Genomic DNA, 17,662 nt, shown 5'->3' with positions numbered 1-17,662 from the left:
AAATATCTTATTGCTGCTAACATCATGTTAAACTCTATGAATTAAGAATGGGATGTACTGTGCCTTAAGTTCACATGCATGTGAAGGCAGAAGAGTGAATAATTCTGGCAACATACTGAGAATGTGGCCAAAGAATAGACAGATAATAAAACCTAATATGTAATGAGAGAGAAAGAGCTTTAGGGATTTACAACAAAAGGAAATTAGAACAATTAAATAGAGGAAAGAAATGGAAAGAGACGGTGACGGAGAGAACGAGAGTGTAAATGATCAGCAGAAATAAGAGAGCAGATGGAGAATGGAAAGTAAATCGAGAAACGTCTCTTTCAGAGAACTCTGAAACAAAGAGTTTTATTAATTTTGCATAAAACATTTAGGTCGGTTACACTCCATTATAACCGCAAAGATTCTTCATAAGAGTTCATCTATTAAACACTGCAGAATCGACCTGAACAGAATGATCTAGACAGTTTAAAATCAATTATACTCACAATTACTGTGTGATTGATGGGGTGAGAGGAGAAACTATATACCGCCCTGCTGCTCTCTTCTGTAAAATAAAAAAAGATATAAAAACAAATCTTTTTAACAGAAGTGTTAAAGTGGTAGCCCGGTGCTGGTGTTCTTACCTTCAAAACTGCTTTATAACTCATTTAAGTCTTTAAGTCACTTAAGTCTAATTCATTTATTAGACTTAAGAAATACATAGAAAGGGCAACAGTATAGATGACTGTGGGTTCACTATTTGGCAAACAACAGGCCATTGTTGCCTTTTCTACGTATGTGTTATAACTGATTATTAATGATTTTTTAAGGCATTTACAACCTAATTAGTAACCATTAATAAACAAATTTTAAACCATTTATAAACCCTTTATAAAGGTAGTCTTATTTTAAAGTGGTACCCCACAGAGATACAGCTATTATTATTATTTGGGTGATGGGTCATTATTATTCTCAGTACTGCAGTGATTAGCACTGATTAGCATGGTGGTGGTGTATGAGGTGTATGACCCGATGAAACACACACACACACACACACACACACACTAAGCTTGTGGGAGTCAGTGTGTGGTGGTGCCAGGATGAGGGTGCAGAAAGAAAAGCACTTTGATAAGACCAAACACAGAGAGCATTATAGCAAGGCCAGACTTGAAGTCAGAACACACACACACACACACACACACACACACACTAAGCATAGTAATGAATTTAGCTGATAGCTGCACTTGTGTACCATTAATGTGTATTATTATATTGTTATTATGTTGTGTTTGTCATACAGTGACTTTTACTCTTTATTAGAGTCAGTGCACCTCTGTATTAGTGTCAGTACACATCACACCTTCATCACTGTGCCCTGTGGAACTCTAAAGTGTGTATTCCTGTTAGTGTATTGATGTTGTATTTATTTATATTGATGTTTACTGTGTGTATTTTATGTTGGCTATAAACAGCAGGGTTTTATATGAGTGAGTCTGGCTTATAAACTGGTTGTAATAGTAGTTCTGAAAGGGTTCTGTAAATCAGGCAGTGCAGGGAGACATCTAGTGTAGAACAATTATAGTGCATTATCAGAGCAGTGATGGCAGTATACAGTGCCACCAGTCAAAAGTTTGGGCAAACCTTCTCATTCATTCAATGTTTTTATTTTTTTATCCTACATTGTACATTATAAATGAATACTGTAGTCATCCAGACTATGAAGGAAGCAAACAGTTTAGCATGTATTTCAGAAAGATATTACCATAATTAAACACACACACTGTGGTCTTTATCTATAAATAGGCGATAAATGAAAAAAAAAAAAAAAAACATGGATTTACTGTAGATATAATAAATCATATATTTTTTACAGTTTTCGTTTTATTTTTAGTTCTGTAAAATACAGTAAACTAATTTACAATGCCATACTCTAAACTATATATTATACTATATAATTTAGTTTCCACTCAAATGTAATTGTAACTTAAACTGTGAATTGTAATTTTATTGTTATTTGTAATTTTACAATAAAATAGTTTTATTGGTCTGTGTAACTTGACTGGATATTCTACAGTACGGTAACTGGATTCTTAGTTAAATTGATTGCTGTAAAATTGAAAGCAGAATATTTTACAGTTTCTGACTGTAAAGTTACATTTACAAAGCAATAGCCATATCCAAATGGTGCTTAAAAACAATTACAAGACAATAGCCTTATTTACTTATACTTTTTTACAGTTACTTTGATTTTTAGTTCTCTAAAATACCGTACACTAATTTACAATGCCACACTTTAAACTTTATTATACTAGCAGCACTTTTAGTTTCCAGTCAATTGTAACTGTAACTTAAATTGCAAATTGTAATTGTATTGTTTTTTGGAATTTTACTATAAAACATCGTTTTATTGTTCTGTGTTACTTGACTGGATGTTTTACAGTAACTGTATTTTTAGTCCTGTAAAATTGAAAGCAAAATATTTTACATTACTTTACTGCCAACTAAAATAAAAATGTAACAAAGCAATAGCCATATCCAAATGGTTCCTAAAAACAATTACAAGACAATAGCCTTATTTATTTATACTTTTTTATATAGTTTTTTAGTTCTCTAAAATACAATAAACAAATTGACTGTCCTTATTTTAATGTACATTTAACATTGTTTGTTTACAGTGTACCAAAGGAGTAGGTCTGTGTTTGGCTCCACCTCTGGTCTCTACTGTGCAGACTGGTTGCTAATTTGACAACATGACAGACAATTCTGGCTTCATCTTTATAGAAGAGAAGAGAATTCAACCTCAGCATCCACATTAAAATACAGTAATGATACTGGCAAAAAGCCACATCCGTACATTTGTCATTGGTCAGAGAGAGAGAGAGAGAGAGAGAGAGAGAGAGAGAGAGAGAGAGAGAGAGAGAGAGAGAGAGAGAGAGAGAGAGAGAGAGAGAGAGAGAGAGTGAGGAATGCTGGAATGCAGGTACAGTTGGGGAAGTTCACACACCTGATTTTCTCCCTGAACCTGCTCAGTGAGTGCAGCCACACCCCTAAATACCTGAAAAGGTCTGGTGACACAGCACCTCACTGTCATCCACAGGCTGTACTCAGATCTTCCTCTACAGGTTCTATTTTTCTATTTACAGACATATAGCTTCAGTCTACCTTCTGGCATTAGATTTTTTCATATTGGGTTCCATTATCTTTTTCATACATTTTTTATTATTTTTTTTAATTTTCTTTCTTTGATCTTTCTTTGATTCTTATCTTCTTATCATTTTGGATCACTTTTTGTGGGGCTTGTTTTGGGCTTCTTCATGATTTCTATCCCTGATTCAAAGATTTAGATTTTGCTAAGCTAATTATCTCTCTCTGAAGATGAGTAGTGCTCGTTTGTGGACAGAGGAGCAGTTTAACTGCCCGGTCTGTCTGGATCTGCCCACGGACCCGGTCACGATCCCATGCGGCCACAGCTACTGTATGGACTGCATCGCTGACCACTGGGACAATGAGGCGCAGAAGAGCGGTACCTGCAGCTGCCCCGAGTGCCGGCACACCTTTGACCACAGGCCTCAACTCTGCCGCAACACCATGCTGGCCGAGGCGGTGGAGCAGCTCCGAAGTGGAAACCTCAGCTCCTCTGCAAGGGAGTCCATCCGCAGTGCCAAGCAAGCTGCCAGCTCTGCCAAAGCCAAAGCCAAGCCGAGGCCGGCCCAAAAGCAGAAGCAGCTGCCCTCCTCGGCGGTACCTTGTGACCGTTGCCAGGAGCCAAGAGCAGCAGTGAAAACCTGCCTGGTGTGCATGGCATCGTTCTGCGAAACCCACCTGAAACCACACAAAACTCAGGCCAAGCTGAAGGGCCATGAGCTGATCGCCCCGACCGGAGATTTAACCCAGAAAATGTGCCCAGAACACAAGTACCTGCAGGAGTTCTACTGCCGCTCCTGCCAGATTTACGTCTGCTGGCTGTGCACCAGCAACCAGCACAAAGGGCACGAGTGTGTGTCCACACAGGCCGAGCGCACAGAGAAACAGGTAGGCAGGACAGATTCACTTTAAAGCACTTTTAAAACACACTATGCGGTGCCACTATGATCGGGAAATCGCTGGTTCGAATCCCTGTGATGCTGCTTGCCATCAACTGCACAATTAGCCTTGCTCTCTCTGGGTGGGTACAGTAGATGGCGCTCTTTCCCCTCATCACTCCTAGGGTGATGTCAATCAATACAAGGCATCTGTGAGCTGATGTATCAGAACCGAGTCGCTGCACTTTCCTCCAAACGTGCGTTGATGCTACTCATGAATGATGCTATCAATCCAGAGGGTCACACAGGTTTAACTGTCCGTTGTTAATGTTTTAAAAAGGTTCCAGGAAGGTTAGCCTGTTACGTTACAGAAAAAAATGTTTCAGAAAAGTTATGAAATCATGTGACATAACAATGATTTGCATCACAACCTGATGATCAAATGATGTTCCCAGATTAATGAATAGTAACATTATGGAAACATTAAGAGGCATTTCCAAAACTAAAACTTAAAACATTTATACAAATGACGTTACCATACTGTTTAAAAATGATAAATAAAACTACTTGACAGATTAAATATTCTAAGAATCTGTAGCCATGGTGCCAATTGGTTCATGCTTGTTTATGTGCTCGAGAGAGTCAGACTATTCTAGTGGAAGCACTTTTCTACACAGACTAGACAAACTGTTTGTGTGCAATTGCACTTCTGTATCAGCAATGTGGGTAGCTTTAAGTTGCTAAACACATTCATTTGAAGGGTTGTCCACAAGTATTTGAACGTTCTATGAATATTCCAGGTTCATAGAAGCAACTAAAAGTGTAAATAACTGATCTAATTCTATAAGATATGTATTTTATAGAGTTTCTGTTAACTTCTAACCTGTTAAGAATGTATGATTTTTAAATGATATTTGAGAAGACACAAACACACCATTCCACTGAGGATTCTTGTCTTTCCAGTCATGACGTCTTTCACTCAGAGTTTCCACCTAACATTCCTCCTGTTTTTTATTTCTGTGATTGTATCTATATGTATGTAAAGACAGTGAATCTCCATAGACAAATTATGGCTTTAAACTTTATAAACCATCTCCCAGTGGACTAAAACTTCTCCGTCTTTGATTGTTTCTCAGAAAACCCTGACAGTCGTTCAGACTGAGAACCAGCAGAGGCTTCAGGAGAGAGAGCGAGAGCTGAAAGAGATGAAGAAAGTTCTGGAGACGCTTAAGGTATCTACAGTGAGTCCAAGAAGTATTTGATCCCTTGCTGATTTTCTTTGTTTGCCCACTAATAAAGACACTATCCTTCTGCACTTTTAATGGTAGATATATTCTAACATGGAGAGACAGAATATCAAGACAAAAATCCAGAATATAATTTTAAAGAATATATTTTAATTAATTTGTATTTCAATGAGGAAAATAAGTATTTGATCCCTCTTGCCAAACACACTCAATACTTAGTGGCAAAGCCTTTGTTTGCAAGCACAGCGGTGAGACGTTTGTTGTAGTTAACCACAAGTTTAGCACACACACCAGGGGGAATTTTGGCCCACTCTTCTTTGCAGATCCTCTCTAAATCATGAAGGTTGGTGGGCTGTCGCTTGGCAACTCTGACCTTCAGCTCCCTCCATAGATTTTCGATCGGATTGAGGTCTGGCGACTGGCTGGGCCACTCCATGACCTTAATGTGATTTTTCTTGAGCCAATCCTTTGCTGTATGTTTAGGGTCGTTATCATGTTGGAAGACCCAACCACAGCCCATTTTCAGATCCCTGGCAGAGGGGAGGAGGTTGTCCCTCAGGATTGTGCGGTACATGGCTCCATCCATCTTCCCAGTGATGCGGTGAAGTAGCCCTGTACCCTTGGCAGAGAAACACCCCCAAAACATTATGCTTCCACCTCCATGCTTGACGGTGGGCACAGTGTTCTTGGGGTCATAGGCAGCATTTTTCTTCCTCCACACATGGCGGGTGGAGTTGAGGCCAAAAAGTTCAATTTTGGTCTCGTCTGACCACAAAGCCTTCTCCCAATAACTTGGTTCATCTTTCAAATGATCATTGGCATACTTGAGGCGCGCCTCCACATGTGCTCTCTTCAGCAGGGGTACCTTTCGGGCACTGCAGGATGTGAATCCATTGTTGCGCAAAGTGTTGCCAATTGTTTCCTTGCAAACTGTGGTCCCAGCTGCCTTCAGGTCATTTGCTAACTCCTGCCGAGTGGTTGCAGGACGATTTCCAACCGTTCTCAGCATCATTGCCACCCCACGAGGCGAAATCTTCTTTGGAGCACCGGGGCGAGGTCTGTTGATTGTCATGTTATACTCTTTAAACTTTCTGATAATTGCACCAATAGTTGTTACTTTCACATCCAACACCTTACTAATCTTTTTGTAGCCCATTCCTGCTTTGTGAAGGTCAACAATTCTGACTCTGAGGTCCTGTGACAGCTCTTTGGTTTTACCCATGTTGGAGACTTGAAATCTGTGTGATCTGTCTGATTCTGTGGACAGGTGTTTTTCACACAAGTGATTAGTGAGAACAGGTGGCTTCAGGTCAGGTAACAAGTTGATTGGGAGTGTCTAACTGGTCTGTAAAAGCCAGAACTGCTAATGAATACTAAGGGATCAAATACTTATTTCACTCCATGAAATACAAATCAATTAATATATATTCCTTAGATTTATTTTCTGGATTTTCTTTTTAATATTCTGTCTCTCCATGTAAGAATACATCTACCATTAAAAGTATAGAATGATCATGTCTTTATTAGTGGGCCAACGAAGAAAATCAGCAAGGGATCAAATACTTCTTGGACTCACTGTATCTGTCTATCCGTCAGTTACATCACTGAGAACAGTGAGAACAAAGCCACAGTCTAAAGCTCAATATACAGCAACACACACACACACACCCCTAACCGTCATACTGCACACACCCTGCACTGTCTTCAGAGTTATCACACAGGCCAGACTGGTCAGCCAGAGTCTTTTAATGAGTAGAAGTTGCCTAAAATAGGTGCTTACGCCAGTGATGAATGGAATATTCATGTACCAGTATATTTATCACTGATGCTAGGAGCATCTCTGACCATCTCCAGTAATACTATCCATCCATAGAGTGATTTGTAGCCTATAATCTTTGTTCATTTATTATATATTAAAAAATAAGAAAATATATTATCCATCACAAGCTAATACATTAAATATATAATGCTGCTACACTTTAAAACAGTGTTTTCAATGGGACATGCAGCACAGATGGACACATAGTAAACGGAGTGTCGCTGCTGCGAGCAGTGAACGCTGCACACGCCACCTATGCTAATTAGCGTTATCTGGCTAATATATCAGATTAAACTGCGCCTTATCCGCAGTTTAACTCAAATAAAAGCACTATATATATATAAAAGCACTATATTTGATATCTGGGTCGGATCAAGACCTAATCCCGTTCTGACCATAAGAAAACTGCTCCAGAGTTCGTTTGGGACCGGGCTGAGACCACCTCCTTGGTTCGGTTGTTTTATTTTCACACCTACCTAAGGTGGTTGCTATGGTGTTTCTATAGTTTCTCACTTTTGCTGGTGTGAAAACACCCTTGGAAGCACCATACCAACCACCTTGGATACCATAGCAACCACTTTGGCAACAGCATTACACATCAACAACAACCCCTAAGCATCCACTTAGTGACACCATAGTAAACAATTAGCAATACCATTGCAACCAGCTAGGATACCATGTAATTTTGATGACTGATGACAGGTACATTAAAATATCAGCAAAATATATTTGGTTTAGATGTTTTTGTGTATGTTTGTGTACAGCGCTCATCCGACACAGTGAGAGAGGAGTCAGAGACAGTGCTGTCGGAGCTCCAGCACTCAGTGCAGAGGATGCTGGAGCTGATCGAGGACGTGATGCTGTCCTCAGGTCAGGAGAAGCTGATGGAGGCTCAGGAGGTGGTGGAGAAGCTGGAGAGCGAAATAAAACAGCTGAAGAATAAAGACACAGAGCTGAAGGAGCTGGTGAAGTGCCAGGATAACATCCACTTCCTCAAGGTACACGAGAAAAAGTGGTAAAGTGGTTGTTTAAGGTAAAATACTATACAAAAACAAGTAATTAATATACTGTACTCTTTTTTTCTCCTGGTTTAATTGCAGAGCTATCAGTGCTTGTGTTCTCCGGAGGTCAGTGAACTGGGCATTGTGTGCGTTAATCCTGAAGCTTCATTCAATCCTGTGCGCTCTATCGTTCTGGATCTGAGGGAGAAGGTGGAGAACATGTGCAACCAGGAGCTGGATAAGATCAACAAGAGTGGTTAGACACACATACACTATCGCTTTAATAGTTTACAATCAATGGACCCTATTTTAGCAATCAAGAGTACACCAGTCAATTGTGGATAGTCTGTTGACAGGGAGTAAGATAGCAATGAGCATTGAGACACGCCTTGCGCAGTAGTGTTGAAAAATTAAGTGGCAATAACCAAGATGCCAGTTGTCTTTCCCTTTAAGAGGAAGGCGTGATCTGGCTTTGGCGCATTCGTATCTTAACAGTGTGGAGCTTTTGCGGGTCTCTGCGTGTTCACACTGTAAAGATACGCCAGCAGCTCATTGAAGGAAACAGCAATGTTTTTTTTATTTTTTATTCTTCACTCTGTTTATTGTTGAGTTAAAGTCAGGTTTGCACACTGTAGCATGTACACTTTCTGAGGGTGCACAGTACCCATGGCGCTCCTGCATTGATAAGATAGGATTGAAAGGCTGACTGTTGACTGTTGTCAGGGTTTTAATCAGTCAGTGTATTTATTTCTGCCAAGAGGTGCAGGCATGAGGTGTGAAAAAAGACTGTTCACAGATTGTAAGACAGCAATGAGCATTGAGACACGCCTTGTGCAGTAGTGTTGAAAAATGAAGTGGCAATAACCAAGATGCCATTTTCCCCTATTACAGTCAGTGACCATAATCAGTGTTTTTTTAAAATCTGTTGTTATTTTATTGTCAAAATTGTTGCATAATAAATTACGCCTATTTTATTTCTACAGTGTTCAACACAACTGCGTTCACAGTAGCTGATCGGCAGAATGGACAAAAGGGAATTTTAAAACGTGAGTAAGCTTCAGAGAACTAAATTACTTAATCAGTGTTAAAAATGTAATGTACACTGAACTAAGCTACAGCTAATATTATTGTGTAATATTCCAATATTGTGTATATTAGTGTTTTCAGGAAAGGGAGGAAAAAACGCAAACAGCCGCACACAAGGTACTTAAAGCATTTCCAAACAAATCAATATTTTCTGCATTTTAACAAGGTTTTCATATGTATGAATCATTTATGTGTGTTTTTTATTTTTTGCAGGCCCTCCACACCTGCCCTCTGTGAGCAGTCGAGGCCCAGGTAAATTTGTAATTACAATTTCTACTAGACAAGTGTAATCTACAAGCATGTAGACATGTTTAGAGAGTTTGAAGTGCTTTAGCTTTGCAATGTAGCTACAAGGCTAATGTAGCTAACAAGTAATAGCTTATACTCTCACGGTACTTGTGCAGAATATCATTGAAAAGATACTTTATTTAAAAAATTTAGTTAAAAATGTGAAATATGATATAGATGTATTACACACAGAGTGATCTATTTTAAATGTTTATTTCTTTTATTGTTGATGATTTTGAAGCTTACAGCCAATGAAAACCCCAAAATCAGTGTCTCAGGAAATTTTAATATTATATAATACCAATTGGTGCTTTTGGCAGTGTGGACAGTGCGCCAAGTCCTGCTGGAAAATGAAATCTGCATATCTATAAAAGTTGTCAGCAGAGGGAAACATGAAGTGCTGTAAGATTTTCTGGGAAAACAAAACTGCACTGTCTCTCTTTCATTTGAAAATCAAGGGAGTCTGGAGGAAGAGTGGAGAGACACACAGTCCAAACTGCTCGAGGTCTAGTGTGAAGTTTACACAATTAGTGATTAGTGAATTGTTTGAGATTCAATAGTATACTTTAATTTTCACACAAATGAGCCCTAATGTTGAAAATCCACTTTTTTCTTTCGTGTAGCTGCTTTTATATGGTCTGAGCTTGTCTTTAATAGTAAAAAAGCTGAAATAAAAAGCGATAAAATATATGCTGTTCAACATGATCCTGATCATGCTGGTCAACCAGTTAGTTTGTGGGTCACCCAAACCATTAATCCCAAGTTCAACCAGCTCAACCATCAGCCCCTGAACAGTAGAGACATTTATATCACAAAATCACAAAGACAAAAGATAAACTCTTTGTAAGATCCTAGATTTCAGAAGAAACGAGCAATAAATGGGTGTTCCAATACATGTATCCATATATTGTACTCCCAATTACAAGCAATAGCAGCTTACTGTAGCTATACTGCACAGTGTTATAACATGTGAAATGGTTCATGTGTTTAGGCGCAGTGCCTCGCACACAAACCAGGAGCAGAAATGAGCCACAAGGTAAGTTTGTCACTGTGTGTGTGTGTGTGTGTGTGTGTGTGTGTGTATAAAACTGTGTGTGTGTACAGTAGATCCAGCTTACTGGTGTACAATTAGAATCTGCAGCTTCTGTTGATTTCCATGTATTTCAGTTGATCGAGGGACGAGCTCTACCAGACAAAGCCAGAGACCCAGCCAGACCCGAGAGGAGAGAGAGACAGACAGCTGGAGTGTGAGCTCAATGAGACCCAGAGAGAGACAGAGGAGAGAGGAGAGAGAGACAGGTAATACCACTGAATCTTCTCACTGAATGCAATCTAATCCTCACAGCAAAGCTTTACAATCGAGTAGAAAGTGTTCCCTGTACATTACAGACAGTTACACCAACAAAAGCACATGCTTATACACAAAGTCCAAAGTACATTCTACCAATAGTGTATAGATATACATACTAAAAATGATGAGTTTCTTTGATTTACGCAAATTGAAAACCTCAAAAAGCAGTGTGTAAGACTGGTGGAGGAGAACATGCTAAGATGCATGAAAACTGTGATTCATAACCAGGGTTATTCCACCAAATATTGATTTCTGAATTGATTTCTTAAAACTCCAGCCATTTCTCATTTCTGCAAATAAATGCCCTAAATGACTATTTTTTTTTGGAATTTAGAAGAAATGTTGTCTGTAGTTTACATAATAAAACAACAATGTTCATTTTACTCAAACATAAACCTATAAATAGCAAAATCAGAGAAACTGATTCAGAAAATGGATCAGAGCTGTATATATATATATATATATGTGTGTGTGTGTGTGTGTGTGTGTGTGTGTGTGTGTGTGGTTTGCCTGTACAGAGAGAGAAGCTGAAAGCTTGTCTAGAACTCAGAGCCGACAAAGCAGAAACGCACCTGATGATCAGGGTAAGCTAAACACCCATCACACAGACTGGAAGAGCTTGTGTGTAGTTTACAATGACATGTTTCAAAGTAATTAATGCAGTAAATACAATGGACAGCATGGTTTAATTCCCTTATGTCAAATTTGCAGCCATATTAAACTCATGTGCAGTAGAGACCAGAGGCAGGGCCAGAAACACTTACCCATTTCTCCCAGAACTAGCATCTCAGACTGCCTTTATTGAGTGTACAGCATAGCCTAAAGCCCTGAACATAACTCTTGTGTTTTAATCTCAGGTTTAACATTCTTAACATATTTACATCTACAATAACAGACACAAATCAGCTGCTGGTTATTTTAATTTACATCATTAATATATATATATATATATATATATATATATATATATATATATATTTTTTTTTTTTTTTTTATGGAACAGTTATATGTAGGCCTTTAACAGATGCACACAGCTTTTTAAATTATATATCTGTTTTCTTTTAGCTGCTGATACTTGGAGTATAAGGTCACTCCGGCCACAGGCACGACAGAGACGAGAGCACAAAGAGCAAGGTAAGATGCAACCAATCACAGTCATTACCACCCACTGCACTGTCCACTGTGGGTGGTAATGCAGTCTTTGAAGTATTCCCAGTAGACATGTGAAACTATAGATTGAGGATTACAATGTATTCGAGACAACTTTGTCCCATTTTTGTCCCATTTATGCTGCATTCCCGTGACTTTTGTCATGGCATGTCTGTGTATTCTCACACACTTTTTCAGCTCCAGCTCCAGCTTCTGCTCCAGCTCCAGCCTCAGCCGACACCTGGAGCTTAAGTTCCATCAGACCAAGAGACAGACAGAGGAAAGAGGAGAGAGAGACAGGTAATGATTATAACTGTAATAAAATTAATAATACAGGCAAACGTATATTTCTGAGAAACTTTGACATGTTGAAAAGTGTGATGACTACACGACTGGATTAGAACATCTCCAAAACATTAGACAGATGTTCCCCAGCATGAAGTGTCCTCCATGGAACAACGTCTTGGTGTTGAGGAGTACATGACTTGGCAACACATGGGGGACATACATACATATATTAGGCAGAGTTTTTAATGTAATGGCTGATTTTTCTATATGCTAACTCTCTAGTCTCATTAATATACATTTTTCTCTCTTTTTTTTGTTCTAGTGAATGGAGATTTGAGAAGCTCCACGAGGTCACAGCACACACCAGCTCGACAACAGCCAGAGAGACAGTGTAAGATGCAACACATAGATAGTAGATATACAGATGATAGATAGATCACTTTAAATAATCCTAGAGAGAAGTACACAAACTGCACTACATCAGTAAAGTAAAAAAAAAAAAGTAAAATAAAATATAAGATTATTATAAAAGAACTAAAGAAAAGAGAAAATATAATGTGTGTTTTATAAAGTGCAAGTAAGATAAAGTTTCATTGTAAAACATGTATAGCAAAATAATAATAATAAATAAAAATAAAAATAAAATAATTTGCAGCATGTTAAATAAATAAATATATATACATTTGCAAACTGGTGGCTTTAAATATAACTTGGAAAATAATCTCCTTCTCTATGTGTGTTTTTTTCAGCGGACCGATGGAGCCTTAGTTCACTTTTGCCAAGAAACAGGAAGAAAAAGCAGGAGTCAGGTAAACTCACACACTGAAGCTCTTCCTGATTATATCTAGATTATCTGTTTTTTCCATCTCTTTGCTTATCTTTTACCTCCTGCTCAGAACTCAGACGTTTCCTCCTGCAGATATTTATCTTTCAGATGTGTTTAAAAATATAAACGGTATTAAAAATCTAGAAAAGGAGAGAATTTAATTTCAGAATTTAATGGTTGTGCAGCTTAAGTGGTTCCTACTGCCTCTGCAGTGGTACACCAAGTGGTTGTTATGGTGCTATTAAGTTGTTGCTAGATGGCTGCTAAGGTATCCCAGGCTTTGGTGTGGCTAAGTGGTGCCTATGGTTTAGAAGCGAAAGCTTTGGTTTTCCTAAGTGGCTGCTATGGTATCCTTGCTGGTTAATGTGGTGTTGCTAAGTAGTTGTTCTAGTATTCTTGGTGGTTGTAATTGTGTTGCTAAGTGGATACTAGGTGGTAAGTGATGATGTTTGAAATGTTTGCAATGGTGTTGGAAGGTGATTACTATGCTGTTTGTAATGCTTGCTAGGTGGTTACTGTGGTGTTTAGTAGTTAAGTGGACGCTAGAAAGGTGCTTCATGTTGATCGCGTCATGTTGGTTGCTATGGTATTTCATGCAGTTGCCATAATGTTGCTTAGTGGATGGTAGGGTGTTGCTAGGTAGATTATTTGCAGTTACTATAGTGTTGCTATGATGTTTCAGGTGGTTATTCAGATGTTGCCTGGTGGTTGCTATGGTACACCAAGAAGTTGATAGGGTATTTCTAGTGTATTTCTATCACTGTGACAATTAAAATGACCAAAAACTGCTTTTTAATAAACAGTTATATTAAATATTATTTGCCTGTCTGATATAATTCACTATTTTACAACTCAGACAGTATTTTAAAGTTCATATCAGGTCATTTTTAAAGGGTTCAGTTCTTACTGGAACTAAGAAACCATCAAACAGCAGAACTATGACACCATTATTCCTATAACCATACATCACAATTTTACTGAGACCCTGTTTTAAGATCTGATTTGTCTTTGTAGTGAGAGAGGCCACGCCCAGTGTGCAGGAAGAGGTGGAGTCTCTGAACCCGGCTTCAGCCAACCCATGTAAGTGAACCCACAGTGAACATAATTTAATACAGAAACTGTACGATCCAACTGACCCCAAAGTGTGTGATGAAGTTTAATAATAAATAAAGACTCGCCCATGTGGCTTCAGACTTTGAATGATACACTTATCTATAGATATGTACAAATATTCAGAATAATAATACTTTTATTTTATACTTTACACATGTTTAGATAAAAAAAAAAATCGGAATTTTTATATTAATAAATAGTGATGTGTAGGTTGTGTTACTTGTTAGCTACATTAGCCTCCTAGCTCTAATGCAAAACCTCAGACACCAGATGGTAAATTCTCAGGTTTTTCATTTAATGCTTTTTACAGCTGGGTCTGAGCACATATTACAATTCACTGAATTTTGTATTTTTATCCACTGATTCTTTTTTTTTCTCCATCCAGGGGGAACCCCAACAGTAGGTAAGGTTCACTTTCAAGGTCTTGGCTTGTACTGATTATATATATAATTCTTATTATATAATAATGCTTAGAATTACTATTTAATGGGGATGTGAAGAGACGAGCCACTATATTGGGTTTACGACAATGAGACAAGATTTTAACAATATATTTTTTATTTCAAAGCTAAAATTTATGATTGGAGAAAATTTATTTGACTGAAACTCACAAAAAAAGAGTATGCAAATATTGCAGCCAGTTTTACCATAAAACCAACAACTTCCCTCCTGTATGATCTCACATCAGTCTTTTTAGACCGCAGAACTACTGTCAGAATTCCCCTTGAGGGTTCTATACAGACTTGGCAACCTTGACATTAAATCTCAATGCATTGCCTCCTTTGTGTCTACATTTCCGCAGCCACATCTCTTTATTAGAGCAGGTAATTTAATCTATATTGACAACTAACATAAAAAAAAACTTCCATGCAATCTTTAATAAACAGTAAACCCTGGCCTCTTCCTGGATTCTCCAAATGATGACATCACTGGCAATCCTTTTTCTACATGTGAGTGTTTTCCATATTTGTCCATGCATTGTTAGTATTATTGACAAAAGTAATAAAATGTAATAAAATATTAAGAAACTCCTATTTAGTTTTTTTTTTAAGATATTATGCAAAGAATGTATTTTAATCACATTAAATTTAATCTCGTCCTCTCAGTGAGAGAGATTGATATTGACAGTATTCAGGCTCCGGAGCCCAGGACCAGAGACGAGTTCCTGCAGTGTGAGTAAAAACCTGACTTACATACAGTAAAACAAACTGACACAAAGGACCATAAGCCACATGTAGAATTAAGACAACCTCTTCTCATTCCATGTGTTCTATTTGTTTTTTATGATTTTCTTTTTTTACATTGTAAAGCTAATATATAAAGTAGCACATTTATCTTTGCGGAAAGATCTGCACACTCTTGGTATTTTAATCTCAGTGTCTTCATGAGGGAGAGTCTAGCACCTTTTTACTGCTTATTATGTAATTCCATATGTGTCCCTTAATTGTTTTAATGTCTTCTATATTAATCTACAACACAGAAACTAAATTAAATAAAGAAATCTACAAAAAAAAAAAAACATTGAATGATTTTAAAACATCTCTGATTTTGCTATTTATAGGTTTATATTTGAGTAAAATGAACATTGTTGTTTTATTTTAGAAACTACAGACAACATTTCTCCCAAATAATAATTAAATAAGAATATTGTCATTTAGAGCATTTATTTACAGAAAATGAGAAATGGCTAGAATTTCAAAAAAAATGCAGAGCTTTCGAGTTCAGAAATCAATATTTGCTGGAATAACCTTGTTTTTTAATCACAGTTTTAATGCATCTTGCCATGTTCTCCTCCACCAGTCTTACACACTGCTTTTGGATACCTTTATGCTGCTTTACTCCTGGTGCAAAAATTCAAGCAGTTCAGTTTGGTTTGATGGCTTGTGATCATCCATCTTCCTCTTGATTATATTCCAGAGGTTTTCAATTTCAAAGAAACTCATAATTTTAAGTGGTCTCTTGTTTTTTTTCCAGAGATGTATAGGATCTTGCTTTATTTACTTTTACTTTTATACTTTAAGTAGTTTTGAAACCAGTACTTTTACACTTTTACTTAAAGAGTAAAAAGCTTCTACAGAAGTATTTTAAACCCTAGTATCTATACTTTTACCTAAATAGTAATGAATGTGAATACTTTTAACACCTTTGCTCACCTCTTGTTCTCTGTCAGATGCCTGTGAGCTGACCCTGGACCCAAACACGGCTCACCGGCGCTTAGCTCTGTCAGACGGCGACACCAAAGCGACCCTGCAGGCCACGGGTCAGCCGTACCCGGACGGTCCCCAGCGCTTTGATGGATGGACTCAGGTGCTCTGCCTGCAGCCCCTCTCCTCCACCCGCTGCTACTGGGAGGTGGAGTGGCGTGGGCGTGGCTCCTCAGTGGGTGTGGCCAGCGGCTCCATGCCCAGGAAAGGGTCTGATGTGAAGGCGGGGCTCGGGTATAACGGTCAGTCATGGAGCCTGGAGCTCTCGGACATGTGCTGTGCTGCCATGCACGGCAACCAGAAGGAGGAGATCCCGGTGATCTACAGCCCCAGAGTGGCCGTGTTTCTGGACCGGGATGCAGGAACTCTGGCCTTCTACAGTGTGGACGACGGGCTCGTGCCGTTATACACCTTCCGTGGCTCCTTCCCCCAGCAGCTATTTGCTGCTTTCGGGGTGGGCAGTGGTGTGGGTGTGGGACTGGACTTTGCTATGGGTCAGTTCAGCTCCACAACAGACAGCATCAAAATATGCCCCCTTTGAACTAGGGCTGCAACTAATGCTTATTTTGGTAGTCGACTAATCTGATGATTATTTTTTTTGAATTAGTCGATTAGTCAACGATTATTTCTACCATGTCCTCCCTTTCCAAAAACAATAAAAACAGCTGATCATGAGATTTAAAGTCATTTAAATGTCTGGATGTTGTTTAAACGTGGAAATTAGTGAAATTTAGTGAGTAAATATGTACTCTTGAGGTTTTTGAGCACTTTTGGAGACAAAGACTAAAGTTAAGAGTAAACTGTGTAATGCGTTACTGTTACAAATTAACGTTTAATCGACAATGAAATTTGTAGTCAACAAATTTAAATAACACACATCGTGGATTATATCGACCAATCGTTACAGCCCTACTTTGAACTGAATCTCTCTTCAACGACAACACTGGAATTGGAGGGTCTGTTTCCAGAACAGCTGGGTGATTTATGTAAAAATAAATAAATATATAAACAAATAATTAGAATATCATTTCAGTAATTCAGTTCAAAATGTGAAATTCATATATTATATAGATGTATTAAACACAAAGTGATCTATTTTTAATGGTTTATTTCTTTTATTTTTGATAATTGTGGCCATTTGAAAACACACACACACAAACCAAAAAAAATAAATCATTTTCTTTGGTAAGATATTCCAGACTTTCAAGGCTTCACACACTTATTTTTTTCTGTTTCATATTTAGTGGAAATTAACTTAACTGCTGCATAACTGCTTTTGTCGT

At 38.1% G+C, this 17,662-nt stretch overlaps 1 protein-coding gene across 1 annotated transcript; it reads left to right on the top strand.

Annotated features, from left to right (window-relative positions):
- Positions 1–3,064: 3,064 nt before the first annotated feature.
- Positions 3,065–17,066, top strand: trim25l (tripartite motif containing 25, like). Its single transcript, XM_022675402.2, has 19 exons — positions 3,065–4,017; positions 5,144–5,239; positions 7,838–8,071; positions 8,174–8,330; positions 9,058–9,120; positions 9,233–9,277; positions 9,374–9,412; positions 10,440–10,484; positions 10,616–10,747; positions 11,318–11,383; positions 11,865–11,933; positions 12,147–12,248; positions 12,559–12,627; positions 12,986–13,045; positions 14,077–14,142; positions 14,561–14,578; positions 15,063–15,125; positions 15,282–15,347; positions 16,346–17,066. Exons 1-19 carry the CDS (start codon positions 3,361–3,363, stop codon positions 16,918–16,920), a joined length of 2,622 nt encoding a protein of 873 aa, XP_022531123.2. The 5' UTR covers positions 3,065–3,360; the 3' UTR covers positions 16,921–17,066.
- The last annotated feature ends 596 nt before the right edge of the window (positions 17,067–17,662 follow it).

The sequence above is a fragment of the Astyanax mexicanus genome, chromosome 5 (assembly GCF_023375975.1).
Source record: "Astyanax mexicanus isolate ESR-SI-001 chromosome 5, AstMex3_surface, whole genome shotgun sequence".
In the NCBI taxonomy this organism is placed as follows: Eukaryota; Metazoa; Chordata; class Actinopteri; order Characiformes; family Acestrorhamphidae; genus Astyanax; species Astyanax mexicanus.
The sequence above is the reverse complement of the archived record's forward strand: the minus strand, read 5'-3'. Positions and strand labels throughout refer to the sequence as shown.

Bases quoted from the DNA above. Each gene is read 5' to 3' on its own strand.
- trim25l (XM_022675402.2), top strand. From the start codon at position 3,361: ATGAGTAGTGCTCGTTTGTGGACAGAGGAGCAGTTTAACTGCCCGGTC. The intron at 9,413-10,439 runs GTAAATTTGTAA...TCATGTGTTTAG, and splicing joins TGTGAGCAGTCGAGGCCCAG to GCGCAGTGCCTCGCACACAA. The intron at 12,249-12,558 runs GTAATGATTATA...TTTTTGTTCTAG, and splicing joins GAAAGAGGAGAGAGAGACAG to TGAATGGAGATTTGAGAAGC.